The sequence below is a fragment of the Hyla sarda genome, chromosome 6 (genome assembly GCF_029499605.1).
Source record: "Hyla sarda isolate aHylSar1 chromosome 6, aHylSar1.hap1, whole genome shotgun sequence".
Classification (NCBI taxonomy): Eukaryota; Metazoa; Chordata; class Amphibia; order Anura; family Hylidae; genus Hyla; species Hyla sarda.
The window spans coordinates 57,036,679-57,050,250 of record NC_079194.1 but is presented as its reverse complement, the minus strand read 5'-3'; the positions used below and the strand labels follow the sequence as shown (position 1 = coordinate 57,050,250).

Below are 13,572 nucleotides of genomic sequence, written 5' to 3'. Positions count from 1 at the left end.
TCTGGCACCAGTTCATAAAAAAATAAAAATAAATAAATAAAAATAAAGTTTTCCACTGGAGTACCCCTTTAACCTGACCAGACCAACACTTTGAATCTCTAATAAAAATGTCTGTTGAAAACTAAAAGATACAATTTGATTTATTGTTATTAGAAAAACGGATAATTCACGCACTAGTCGCACTTAGTTTAGTTACAATATATCAATTGGTAGCAAAAAGAATCAGTTATGTAGCATTAGTCCTGTGATTTTTTGATATTTAGTAAAATAATATCATTCTGAATTCTGCACAGATTTGTTTTGTTGAAAACATGCATTCCTTTGCTTTAAAATACATATATATCTTTTCTTAACAGCTGAAAAAAGAGTTTGGGGATGTATATAGTTTGCAGTACTTCTGGAAAAAGATAGTGGTGCTGAATGGGTTTGATGTGATGAAGGAAGCGCTGATCGACAGGTCGGAGGACATCGCAGATCGACCTCGATTTCCTATCTATGAAAAAATAGGATGTGTTGGAGACACCAAAGGTAATGTCAGAATAATTTCAGAGCAAGTTTATTAACCCCTTAAGGACCGGGGTTTTTTCCGTTTTTGCATTTTCGTTTTTTGCTCTTGCCTTTAAAAAATCATAACTCTTTCAATTTTGCACCTAAAAATCCATATGATTGCTTATTTTTTGCGCCACCAATTCTACTTTGTAATGACGTCAGTCATTTTTCCCAAAAATCTACGGTGAAATGGAAAAAAAAATCACTGTGCGACAAAATTGAAAAAAAAAACGCAGTTTTGTAAATTTTGGGGGCTTCCGTTTCTACGTAGTACATTTTTCGGTAAAAATGACACCTGATATTTATTCTGTAGGTCCATACAATTAAAATGATACCCTACTTATATAAGTTTGATTTTGTCGGACTTCTGGAAAAAATCATAACTACATGCAGGAAAATTTATACGTTTAAAATTGTCATCTTCTGACCCCTATAACTTTTTTATTTTTCCGTGTATGGGGCGGTATGAGGGCTCATTTTTTGCGCCGTGATCTGAAGTTTTTAACGTTACAATTTTTGCATTGATAGGACTTATTGATCACTTTTTATTCATTTTTAAATGATATAAAAAGTTACCAAAAATGCACTATTTTGGACTTTGGAATTTTTTTGCACGCACGCCATTGACCGAGCGATTTAATTAATTATATATTTTTATCATTCGGACATTTCCACATGCGGTGATACCATATATGTTTATTTTTATTTTTATTTACACTGTGTTTTTTTTTATTGGAAAAGGGGGGTGATTCAAACTTTTAATAGGGAAGATGTTAAATGATCTTTATTCACTTTTTTTTCACTTTTTTTTTGCAGTGTTATAGGTCCCATAGGGACCTATAACACTGCACACACTGATCTTTATCATTGATCACAGGTTTCTCATAGGAAACCAGTGATCGACGATTCTGCCGCATGACTGTTCATGCCTGGATCTCAGGCACTGAGCAGTCATTCGGCGATCGGACAGCGAGGAGGCAGGTAGGGGCCCTCCAGCTGTCCTGTAAGCTGTTCGGGATGCCGCGATTTCGCCGAGGCTATCCCGAACAGCCCACTGAGCTAGCCGGCAACTTTCGCTTTCGGTTTTAGCCGCGCGGCTCAGCTCTGAGCGCGTGGCTAAAGGGTTAATAGCGCGCGCCGCGATCGGCGCTGCGCGCTATTAGAGGCGGGTCCCGGCTTCACTATGACGCCGCGCCCGCCGTGATATGATGCAGGGTTACTGTGGTTACCGCGTTATATCAGGAGAGCAGGACCAATGACGTACCGCTACGTCCTTGGTCCTTAAGGGGTTCAGCTGTTCCAAGCCTTAGAGTAAATCCCGAAATATATTTTAAAAATAGCAGAAAAGTCTTAATGCAGATTACTATACGGGGTGTACTCACTTTTGTCACCAAGGTTTAGACATTAATGGCTGTGTGTTGAATTAATTTGAGGGGACACAACATTAAATACAGTTAGGCCGTGTTCACATGGCAGAAATTCTGCACAGAAATTCTGCATGATTTTTCCACACAGAATTCAGCCTAAATTTGTTGCCCATTGACTAAAATGGGATTCTGCAAGGTCATTCACACACCAGAAAGTCTTATCTTTTTTTCTGAACCTTGGCTGCGGAATCCTATTGAAGTCAATGCGATTTGACTTTCTGCGCAAAATGTGGAATTGGTGCAGAAATCACGCGAAATACATGTGGAATTCATGCAAAATTAAAACATAGCTTTAAAAAGGACAACCTTTTTCACGGTGCTGCGGAATCATAAGGAAAGCATCAGGAAATTCTGCACGAATGATGCAGAATTCTGCTAAAATTAATGAGGTCGCAGAATTTATGCTGACATGCAGAAATTCTGCCGAGTGAATGCAGGGTTATACAGACTGGGCACTCAATACTTTACATTGTAGCAGAGGGTCATTTCTTCAGTGTTGTCACACATAAAGATAGAATATAATATTTACGAGATACTGTATACATAATGTGAGGGGTGGACTCACTTATGGGAGATACTGTATATATAATGTGAGGGGTGGACTCACTTATGGGAGATACTGTATATATAATGTGAGGGGTGGACTCACTTATGGGAGATACTGTATATATAATGTGAGGGGTGGACTCACTTATGGGAGATACTGTATATATAATGTGAGGGGTGGACTCACTTATGGGAGATACTGTATATATAATGTGAGGGGTGGACTCACTTATGGGAGATACTGTATATATAATGTGAGGGGTGGACTCACTTATGGGAGATACTGTATATATAATGTGAGGGGTGGACTCACTTATGGGAGATACTGTATACATAATGTGAGGGGTGGAGTCACTTATGGGATATACTGTATATATAATGTGAGGGGTGGACTCACTTATGGGAGATACTGTATATATAATGTGAGGGGTGGACTCACTTATGGGAGATACTGTATATATAATGTGAGGGACGGACTCACTTATGGGAGATACTGTATATATAATGTGAGGGGTGGACTCACTTATGGGAGATACTGTATATATAATGTGAGGGGTGGAGTCACTTATGGGATATACTGTATATATAATGTGAGGGGTGGATTCACTTATGGGAGATACTGTATATAATGTGAGGGACGGACTCACTTATGGGATATACTGTATATATAATGTGAGGGGTGGACTCACTTATGGGAGATACTGTATACATAATGTGAGGGGTGGAGTCACTTATGGGAGATACTGTATATATAATGTGAGGGGTGGACTCACTTATGGGAGATACTGTATATATAATGTGAGGGGTGGATTCACTTATGGGAGATACTGTATATAATGTGAGGGACGGACTCACTTATGGGATATACTGTATATATAATGTGAGGGGTGGACTCACTTATGGGAGATACTGTATATATAATGTTAGGGGTGGACTCACTTATGGGAGATACTGTATATATAATGTGAGGGGTGGACTCACTTATGGGAGATACTGTATATATAATGTGAGGGGTGGACTCACTTATGGGAGATACTGTATACATAATGTGAGGGGTGGAGTCACTTATGGGATATACTGTATATATAATGTGAGGGGTGGACTCACTTATGGGAGATACTGTATATAATGTGAGGGGTGGACTCACTTATGGGATATACTGTATATAATGTGAGGGGTGGACTCACTTATGGGAGATACTGTATATAATGTGAGGGGTGGACTCACTTATGGGAGATACTGTATATATAATGTGAGGGGTGGACTCACTTATGGGAGATATGTGAGGGGTGGACTCACTTATGGGACATACTGTATATAATGTGAGGGGTGGACTCACTTATGGGAGATACTGTATATAATGTGAGGGGTGGAGTCACTTATGGGACATACTGTATATAATGTGAGGGGTGGACTCACTTATGTGAGATACTGTATATAATGTGAGGGGTGGACTCACTTATGGGAGATACTGTATATAATGTGAGGGGTGGACTCACTTATGGGACATACTGTATATAATGTGAGGGGTGGACTCACTTATGTGAGATACTGTATATATAATGTGAGGGGTGGACTCACATATGGGAGATACTGTATATATAATGTGAGGGGTGGACTCACTTATGGGAGATATGTGAGGGGTGGACTCACTTATGGGATATACTGTATATAATGTGAGGGGTGGACTCACTTATAGGAGATACTGTATATATAATGTGAGGGGTGGACTCACTTATGGGAGATACTGTATATATAATGTGAGGGGTGGACTCACTTATGGGAGATATGTGAGGGGTGGACTCACTTATGGGATATACTGTATATAATGTGAGGGGTGGACTCACTTATAGGAGATACTGTATATATAATGTGAGGGGTGGTCTCTCTTATGGGAGATACTGTATATATAATGTGAGGGGTGGACTCAATTATGTAAGATACTGTGTGTTGTTTTTTTTCCCACCATTCTCAGCACTGAATATTTTTTCAATAAGCTGGAAAACCCCTTTAAGATCAAAAAATATATCAATATCTCAGACTGTGCCGTAGAATCCCAACAGTCTCCAGAAATCATAGACTTATCTGAAGAGTGTAACCCGGGGACTCCCATAAAGCATTACCTGTTTGTGGAGGTTTCATAGACTCTGAACCTGTGCAGCATATGTCGATTGTTACGCAAGGTGTTCTCTATCCAGTGTAATATGTATTTGGGAGAGGGATGAGTAGTAGCAGGAATGTTTACTAAGGATTACACATAATTGTTGTCAGGCATATGGTGAATTAATGACATGACATGAGATCCCTTACATAACAATGGTCTTAGGTTAGGATATTTTCAACATACAATGGTCTTTCTTGGACCATTGTAACTTTACCTGTGCCAAGATGAGCTGCTCCTTTGGACACCAGGTGAAAACAGTCCCTTTTGATTTTGGGGCCCGTGCCTGATAGGGGATAAGTGTTTGATCGCGGGGGTCCGACCGCTGGGACCCCCTGTGATCTCCTGTACGGGGCTGCGGCTATGCTGTGGCTCTCCGGTGCAGGGGCGTGCCAGCCGCAGCATGACGTTGTGGCCGGCACGCCTCCTCCATACATCTCTATGGGAGAGGCGGGGAGGCAGTGTTCCTGCCTCCCCGTCACCCCCATAGAACTGTATTGGGATGGGGAGGAGACGGGGTGTCACCGTCGACCTCTAGGTCGACGCTACGCACCTTTAGCGCTCACTATGAGCGCTAATGGCGGTGCCCCGTTAGGGAGATCAAGGGGGTCCCAGCGGTCGGACCCCCCACGATCAAACACTTATCCCCTATCTTGTAGATAGGGCATAAGTGTATATTGTGCTGCAGTTGTCCTTTAAGGTACACAGCTCAGCAGACAAATTGAAGTAGGCAGGGGGGAGCTGCACCATGGGAGTCACTGTCCGGTGACTGTCATGGCCATGTATTAGGTATGGACCCCCTAAAATGGTGGGTTCCTTCCTCTCATGAGCTATACTGGCTGCTGCCTGCTGGTCCAGGGCTGTTTTGGAGGATTCATACCAGGCCATTAACCCCTTAAGGACCGAGGGTTTTTCCGTTTTTGCATTTTCGTTTTTTGCTCCTTGCCTTTAAAAAATCATAACTCTTTCAAATTTGCACCTAAAAATCCATATGATGGCTTATTTTTTGCGCCACCAATTCTAATTTGTAATGATGTCAGTCATTTTGCCCAAAAATCTACGGTGAAGCGGGAAAAAAAATCATTGTGCGACAAAATTGAAAAAAAAAAGCTGTTTTGTAAATTTTGGGGGCTTCCGTTTCTACGTAGTACATTTTTCGGTAAAAATGACACCTGATATGTATTCTGTAGGTCCATACAATTAAAATGATACCCTACTTATATAGGTTTGATTTTGTCGGACTTCTGGAAAAAATCATAACTACATGCAGGAAAATTAATACGTTTAAAATTGTCATCTTCTGACCCCTATAACTTTTAAATTTTTCTGTGTATGGGGCGGTATGAGGGCTCATTTTTTGCGCCGTGATCTGAAGTTCTTAACGGTACCATGTTTGAATTGATAGGACTTATTGATCGCTTTTTATTCATTTTTAAATGATATAAAAAGTGACCAAAAATGCACTATTTTGGACTTTGGAATTTTTTTGCGCGCACGCCATTGACCGAGTGGTTTAATTAATGATATATTTTTATAATTCGGACATTTCGGCACGCGTTGATACCATATATGTTTATTTTTATTTTTATTTACACTGTGTTTTTTTTTTTTTATTGGAAAAGGGGGGTGATTCAAACTTTTAATAGGGGAGGAGTTAAATGATCTTTATTCACTATTTTTTTTCACTTTTTTTTTGCAGTGTTATAGGTCCCATAGGGACCTATAACACTGCACACACTGATCTTCTATGTTGATCACTGGTTTCTCATAAGAAACCAGTGATCAACGATTCTGCCGCATGACTGCTCATGCATGGATCTCAGGCACTGAGCAGTCATTCGGCGATCGGACAGCGAGGAGGCAGGAAGGGGCCCTCCCGCTGTCCTGTCAGCTGTTCGGGATGCCGCGATTAGCCGCGGCTATCCCAAACAGCCCGACTGAGCTAGTTGGAAACTTTCACTTTCACTTTTAGCCGCGCGGGTCAGCTCTGAGCGCGCGGCTAAAGGGTTAATAGCGCGCGGCGCCGCGATCGGCGCTGCGCGCTATTAGAGGCGGGTCCCGGCTTCACTATGACGCCGGGCCCGCCGTGATATGACGCGGGGTTACTGTGTAACCCCGCGTTATATCAGAAGAGCAGGACCAAGGACGTACCGGTACGTCCTTGGTCCTTAAGGGGTTAAAGTTCACACTACATGCAGTATATATGGAGCAAGTTACTTATGTGAATGAGACTGAAGTTGCTTTCTTATTCAGCCTGTTTCTTATAGATAACTATGACAAATAAACCTTTTCTCCTCTTATTTCTCTGCAGTAAATCTGTTTTTTATACATATCGTATTTTTCGCCGTATAAGACGCACTTTTTCTTCCCCAAAACTGGGGGGAAAAAGTCGGTGCGTCTTATACGGTGAATACACCCCTATCGCGGCGGTCCCTTTGGCCATCAACGGCCGGGACCCGCGGCTAATACAGGACATCACCAATCGCGGTGATTCCCTGTATTAACCCTTCAGACGCGGCGATCAAAGCTGACCGCCGCGTCTGAAGGGAAAGTGACACTAACCCGGCTGTTCAGTCAGGCTGTTCGGGACCGCGGTCCCGAACAGCCCGACTGAATAGCCTGGTTAGTGCTTACAGGACACCGGGAGGGACCTTACCTGCCTCCTCGGTGTCTTCTCGGTTCAGGGATCCCCTGTATGGCCGACGCTCTCCTTCCTCGTCATCACGTGCGTCGGCGTGTGTAACGACGTGATGGCGGCGATGGAGAGCGAGGATACCCGGCCGGCAGCAGAGACATTCCTGAGCGACGGGGACACGGCGACAGCGATGGAGCGACATCCAGGGCAGCGGTGACTGGTCCGGAGCGGCGGGGACACGTGAGTATTACCTCCTATGCAGTGGTCTTCAATCTGCAGACCTCCAGATGTTGCAAAACTACAATTCCCAGCATGCCCGGACAGCCAACGGCTGTCCGGGCATGCTGGGAGTTGTAGTTTTGCAACATCTGGAGGTCCACAGGTTGAAGACCACTATTGGGTTCAAAATCTTTATTTTTTTAGATTTTGCACCTATAAATCGGGTGCGTCTTATACGCCGGTGCGTCCTATAGGATGAAAAATACGGTAAATGTTACATTTAAAAATGAAAGTAAAAACACTATACGTTGCAGGGTTGCGCAGCATGCCACCCGCTCCCCTGCTTAATAACTTCGGATCACATCGGGTCTCAGAAGTGAGACCCAGTGCGATCAATCCCTCAGCCCCTGTACTAAAACCCCCATCATGGAACAGACTCTGTTCCATAATGGGGGTAATAGTGCAAACACTAATGTAGCCTCCCCAGCCCGCGGCAGACTCCCGCAGCCGGGGAACTACTGCTCCCATCATGGAAACAAGTCTGCTCCATGATGGGAGTAGTAGTAGTCCCTCAGCACTGCAGGAGTCTGCTGATGTCACCTCTTCTGCGCATGCTCAGAAGTAATAACGGATATTATAAACCAGGTGAAAATGGATGACATAAAGGCTCATCCGTTTGCCATAGACTTCAATGTTAAAAATAACGGCCATTAATTTACCTTTTTTTTTTGTGACGGAAGAAGAATTTGTGCATGTGCCGTTGTTATTTTTTTTCTGTCACAACTAATGGACGATATTCATGACGGCCTATAAAGGGTCATAACGGATGCGAGAGGTGTTAAAATGGCCGTTCATGAGGGATGTGATAACGGGTCTTAACGGATGAATATGAGCGTTATTTTGATGGACATTATTCAGCCGTTATCACCTGTTATTTCATATGTTATTATACATCCGTTTTTACACAGAAAATGGATGTTTGATAACGGATGAATACTCATAGTGTGAAAGTAGCCTTATTTGGGAACAATCCAATTAATAAAAAATAAAATCTAGATTATTTGTGTTTTTACTGAAAAAAACTATATTAAACATTGGATGAAAAAATATGCATTTTAAATAAGTAACTGAGGAATTTAAGTTGTTAAACGCCATTGGGCCACTAATCTAAGGGTGGAAATAGAAAGAGTAAGGACCCCTCCATAATACACATCTGTATCCAGCCTGGCCCAAACTGTGGATTGGCAGGAAAACAGGTGCCAACCGTGCCAACTATATACATTTTCTGCATTTGGAATAAGCAACTGGTGATTTTAAGGAGTTAAACGCCGTTGGGCCACCGACCTAAGGGTGGGAATATAAAGAGTAAGGGCCCCTCTATAATACCCAACTGTATCCAGCCTGGCCCAAACTGTGGATTGGCAGGAAAATAGGTGCCAACTATATACATTTTCTACATTTTGAATAAGTAACTAGTGATTTTAAGGGGTTAAACGCCATTGGTCCTCTAAAGTGAGGAAAGAAATAAGAAGAGTAATGGCCCCTATGTTATATCCAAAAAGGTAGTGGCCAAAAAACAAGTGCTATTATTTTTTGGTGTGGAAGGGCATCTTTGTATTACACAAGGAGAAATTTTCATTGAGTGTGCTCAAATCTGCCAACACAGTATAGCACCAACACTCCCCCCCATTCCACTTGGGCATGAGCGTGGCTGTGGTATTGCCCGGCCCCTGAAGACATTTTGTATCGTTACAAAATATCACTTGTTGTCACCCTGTGAAAGCGACCTTGGTTACTCCTTTGGAAAGGAAAAAAATCTCCATGTTGAGAACTCCATGAGGGACATTTATCAAGGGATTTAGAGGTTTTTCTATTTTGCTTACAAGTGCGCCTAAGCAATTTTTTGTGCGACTTTTGGGGGTAAGCATAAAGTACCAATCAGCCTTACCTAATTTTCAGTCTTCACTTTGCAGTGGTCGGGAATTTATCAAGTGCGAGAGTCGCACTTACGCAAAAAAAAAAAAAAAGTGCAAAACCCCCTTTAAAAAGCCGCAAGTGTAAGCAAGGTCAGACCCAGCTTTAAAAGTCGCACAAAAAGTTGCAGGACATGCTGGGAGTTGTAGTTGGGCTCCTTGGGTAAAAGATGTGCAGGCGGGTGACAAGCTTGTCACCCGCCCGCACATCTTCCGTCCGCGCAGTATGACTACATCTCCCAGCATGCCCTTACAGTAAGGAGCTATAGTTATGTTGCACAGGCGGGAGATGGGCAGGCAGGTGACAATAAATGTACTAACCTATTTTCTGTGGAGTTTTTTATATTCTCATTTCAGATCTGTGTATTCTGTGGACTACTTACTCTTTCTATCTACACCCTTAAAGGGGTATTAAAGGGGTATCAACTGGCTCCAGAAAGTTAAACAGATTTGTAAATTACTTCTATTAAAAAATCTTAACCTCTTCATGACGCCGGGCGTATGCATACGCCCTGCATTTTGAGTCCTTAAGGACGTGGGGCGTATGCAGGCTGGATACAGTTGGGTATTATGGAGGGTTTGTTACTCTTTCTATTTCCACCCTTAGGACAGTGACTCAACAGCCTTTAACCCCTTAAATTCCTCAGTTACTTATTCAAAATGTAGAAAATGTATATAGTTGGCACCTATTTTCATGCCAATCCACTGTTTGGGCCAGGCTAAATACAGTTGGGTATTATGGAAGGGCCCTTACTCTTTCTATATCCACCCTTAAGTCAGTGTCCCAACAGTGTATAACCTTTTAAATTCCTCAGTTACTTATTCAAGATGCATATTTTTTCATCCATTGTTTAATATTGCTTTTTTCAGTAAAAACCCAAACAATCTAGATTTTTTTTATTAATCTGATTGTTTCCAAATAATATTTAACATTTATGTATAAAAAAAACAGACTTACTGCAGAGAAATAAGAGAAGAAAAGTTTTTTTTGACATAGTCATCTATAAGAAACTGGCCGAATAAGAAGCCAACTTCAGCCTCGTAAAGAAAATTTGGGGATTTTGGCAACAGATTCCTTATTCCCCATAGAATTGTGGTCTCATTGTACACTAGTTTCACTTGCAGTCAATTTAGTCCCAATGGTGTTCCGAGAATGAGTTTATTTGGTAATACATTGGATGAAAGTGGGAAAATACTATGATATCTGAAAACACATTTACACAGCACCTGCCTTGGTGGTTGGTTGGTGTTGGAGAATATTATTTTTCTGGAATAAATCACATTGGTAGATACATAGATGAAGGAGAAAAAGAAACAGAAAATATTGGGAGCATACACTTCATTTAAATGGTTGTCGTTATTTTTTCTTTAATAATAGGGGGAAATAAAGAAAAATAATGAAAACAAAAGCCGACAGGTTTTGTCCACAGTAGCCATTCATAGCTCATGTTTTATGCCTCAAAGGGGTACTCCACTGGCCAGCATTCGGGACATTTAGTTCTGAACACTGTGTGTGTCCTGCAGGGGTCAGCCACGCCCCCTCATGCCGTCACACCACACACCCTCAATGCAAGTCTATGGGAGGGGCGTGGTGGCCACCATGCCCCCTCCCATAGACTTGCATTGAGGGTGTGTGATGTGACATCACTAGGGAGTGTGGTAGACACCAGCAGCGTGCACATAGCGTTCGGAACTAAATATTCCGAACACTGGCCAGTGGAGTACCCCTTTAACAAACTCTGGTAAAGGGGTATTTTAACTTAATTTTACTTATTTCCTACCCAGCGGTAAGAAGTCCCCACTCCAACCCCCAATTCCCCCCCTCCCCCAATGACCCTTGCAATCATAGAACGGTTGGCATGCACTGCTCCACTTATTGTCTTTTGAGAAGTCGAAGATAACCAAGTGCAGAGCTTGGCTGTATGGAGTGGGGATGCCTATACCTACCCTCTTCTCTACTCAAAACAAAAGGAGTCAGGGTGCTATTTTAAACATTGTAAGTGTGGGGGGGGGGTGTTCAAAGCAGTCAGAAGCCACAGGATCTTACACTTATCCCATATCTGACATATCATTTATTAGAGTCTTTCCCAGAAATCTGCAGAGCAAGTTTAATGTATGCCAACTGGTTGCAAGAGTTCCTAAATTTTTCTTTTTTTCTTTGCTATTTCATGTGTTCTTGTTAGGCATAGTACTGGCCCGATATGGAAGCTCATGGAAAGAGCAAAGAAGGTTTACCCTGTCAACACTTAGAGACTTTGGGATGGGCAAGAAATCTCTCGAGGAAAGAGTGACAGAAGAAGCCCAGTGTCTGTGTTCTGCATTTAAATCCCAGAAAGGTGAGTGCTAGATGTTTGCGTAAAGACTTGTTGAATAGATAAACATATTTTAACTGATATTTAGATCTACACTTCAACCGGGTTTTGAGACACTTCTGTTCCTGGTGCTTTTTTTTTTTATACCTGGTGGACATGGTCTAGTGTCCAGTACCTATGGATCCATGTCTATCAAATGAACCATTACTGGTGTTCACCTTAGAAGAAACCCTTGAAATGACCTCCTAGATAAGACCATTACTGGCCGCCCATGATGGTCCTAAAGACTAGTTGTAGGTTTATTAGATACCAAAGAGGTCTCAGGAAAGGTGTGGGAACAACCTCTTCCTCAGTTTATGAAGGCCAAATAAAGTATGTTTGCATATTATTAATAAAAAATATTCCATCTTACATCTTGAGCAGAGCAGTATCATAGAGGAAAAAAAATATTTCCTATTCAATGGAAAAGGGATAAACTTTAGATCGAAGGGGGTCCGACCACTGGGACTCCCCTTGATCTCCTGTAAGAGGCCCTGGCTCTCCCCGGGACCGGCGCGTCACAACCCCCACATGAAGCGGCTGCCGACACGTCCTTTCCATATATCTCTATGGAAGAGCCATTCTGCTATCTCCAATACTCTCATAGACGCGCTGCACATATAATAATTATTAATTGATCTACATAAGCTATAAATTAGCCAAACCCATTAAGCTTACTGGTTTTAATGCTCAATTCTCTTTTTTTCTTTTTTTTCTTTAAGTGGTTTTACACACAAGCTAATTTGTCATTGCCTGTTAGACCTTGGTTTTATATGCCATTTTGTGCATCTTTATAGGTAATAAAAAAAAAAAAATATATATATATATATATATATATAAATATATATATATATGTATATATATATAAACACTGCTCAAAAAAATAAAGGGAACGCTTAAACAACATAATGTAACTCCAAGTCAATCACACTTCTGTGAAATCACACTGTCCACTCAGGAAGCAACAATCAATTTCACATGCTGTTGTGCAAATGGGACAGACATCAGGTGGAAATTATAGGCAATTAGCAATTAAGCAGTGGTTTTGCAGGTGGTGACCACAGACCACTTCTCAGTTCCTATGCTTCCTGGCAGATGTATTGGTCTTTGACACTTTTGAATGCTGGCGGTGCTTTCACTCTAGTGGTAGCATGAGACGGAGTCTACAACCCACACAAGTGGCTCAGGTAGTGCATCTCATCCAGGATGGCACATCAATGCGAGCTGTTGCAGGAAGGTTTGCTGTGTCTGTCAGCATAGTGTCCAGAGCATGGAGGCGCTGCCAGGAGACAGGCCAGTACATTAGGAGACGTGGAGGAGGCCGTAGGAGGGCAACAACCCAGCAGCAGGACCGCTACCTCCGCCTTTGTGCAAGGAGGAGCAAGGTGGAGCACTGCCAAAGCCCTGCAAAATGACCTCCAGCAGGCCACAAATGTGCATGTGTCCACTCAAATGGTCAGAAACAGACTCCATGAGGGTGGTAGAGGGCCCGACAGCCCAACACCATGCAGGACGTTTGGCATTTGCCAGAGAACACCAAGATTGACAAATTCCCTACTGGCGCCCTGTGCTTTTCACAGATGAAAGCAGGTTCAAACTGAGCACATGTGACAGACGTGACAGAGTCTGGAGACGCCATGGAGAACGTTCTGCTGCCTGCAACATCCTCCAGCATGATCAGTTTGGCGGTCGGTTAGTAATGGTGTGGGGT

The 13,572-nt window shown here is 42.4% G+C and overlaps 1 protein-coding gene across 1 annotated transcript in view; it reads left to right on the top strand.

Moving 5' to 3' along the window:
- The window catches only part of LOC130275623 (cytochrome P450 2D15-like), a 75,985-nt gene that overhangs the window by 24,714 nt on the left and 37,699 nt on the right, over positions 1–13,572 (top strand). Inside the window, exons 2-3 of the mRNA XM_056523815.1 lie at positions 357–528; positions 11,694–11,846. Coding sequence (XP_056379790.1) covers positions 357–528; positions 11,694–11,846 — 325 coding nt within the window. The remainder of the gene's footprint in view (positions 1–356; positions 529–11,693; positions 11,847–13,572) is intronic.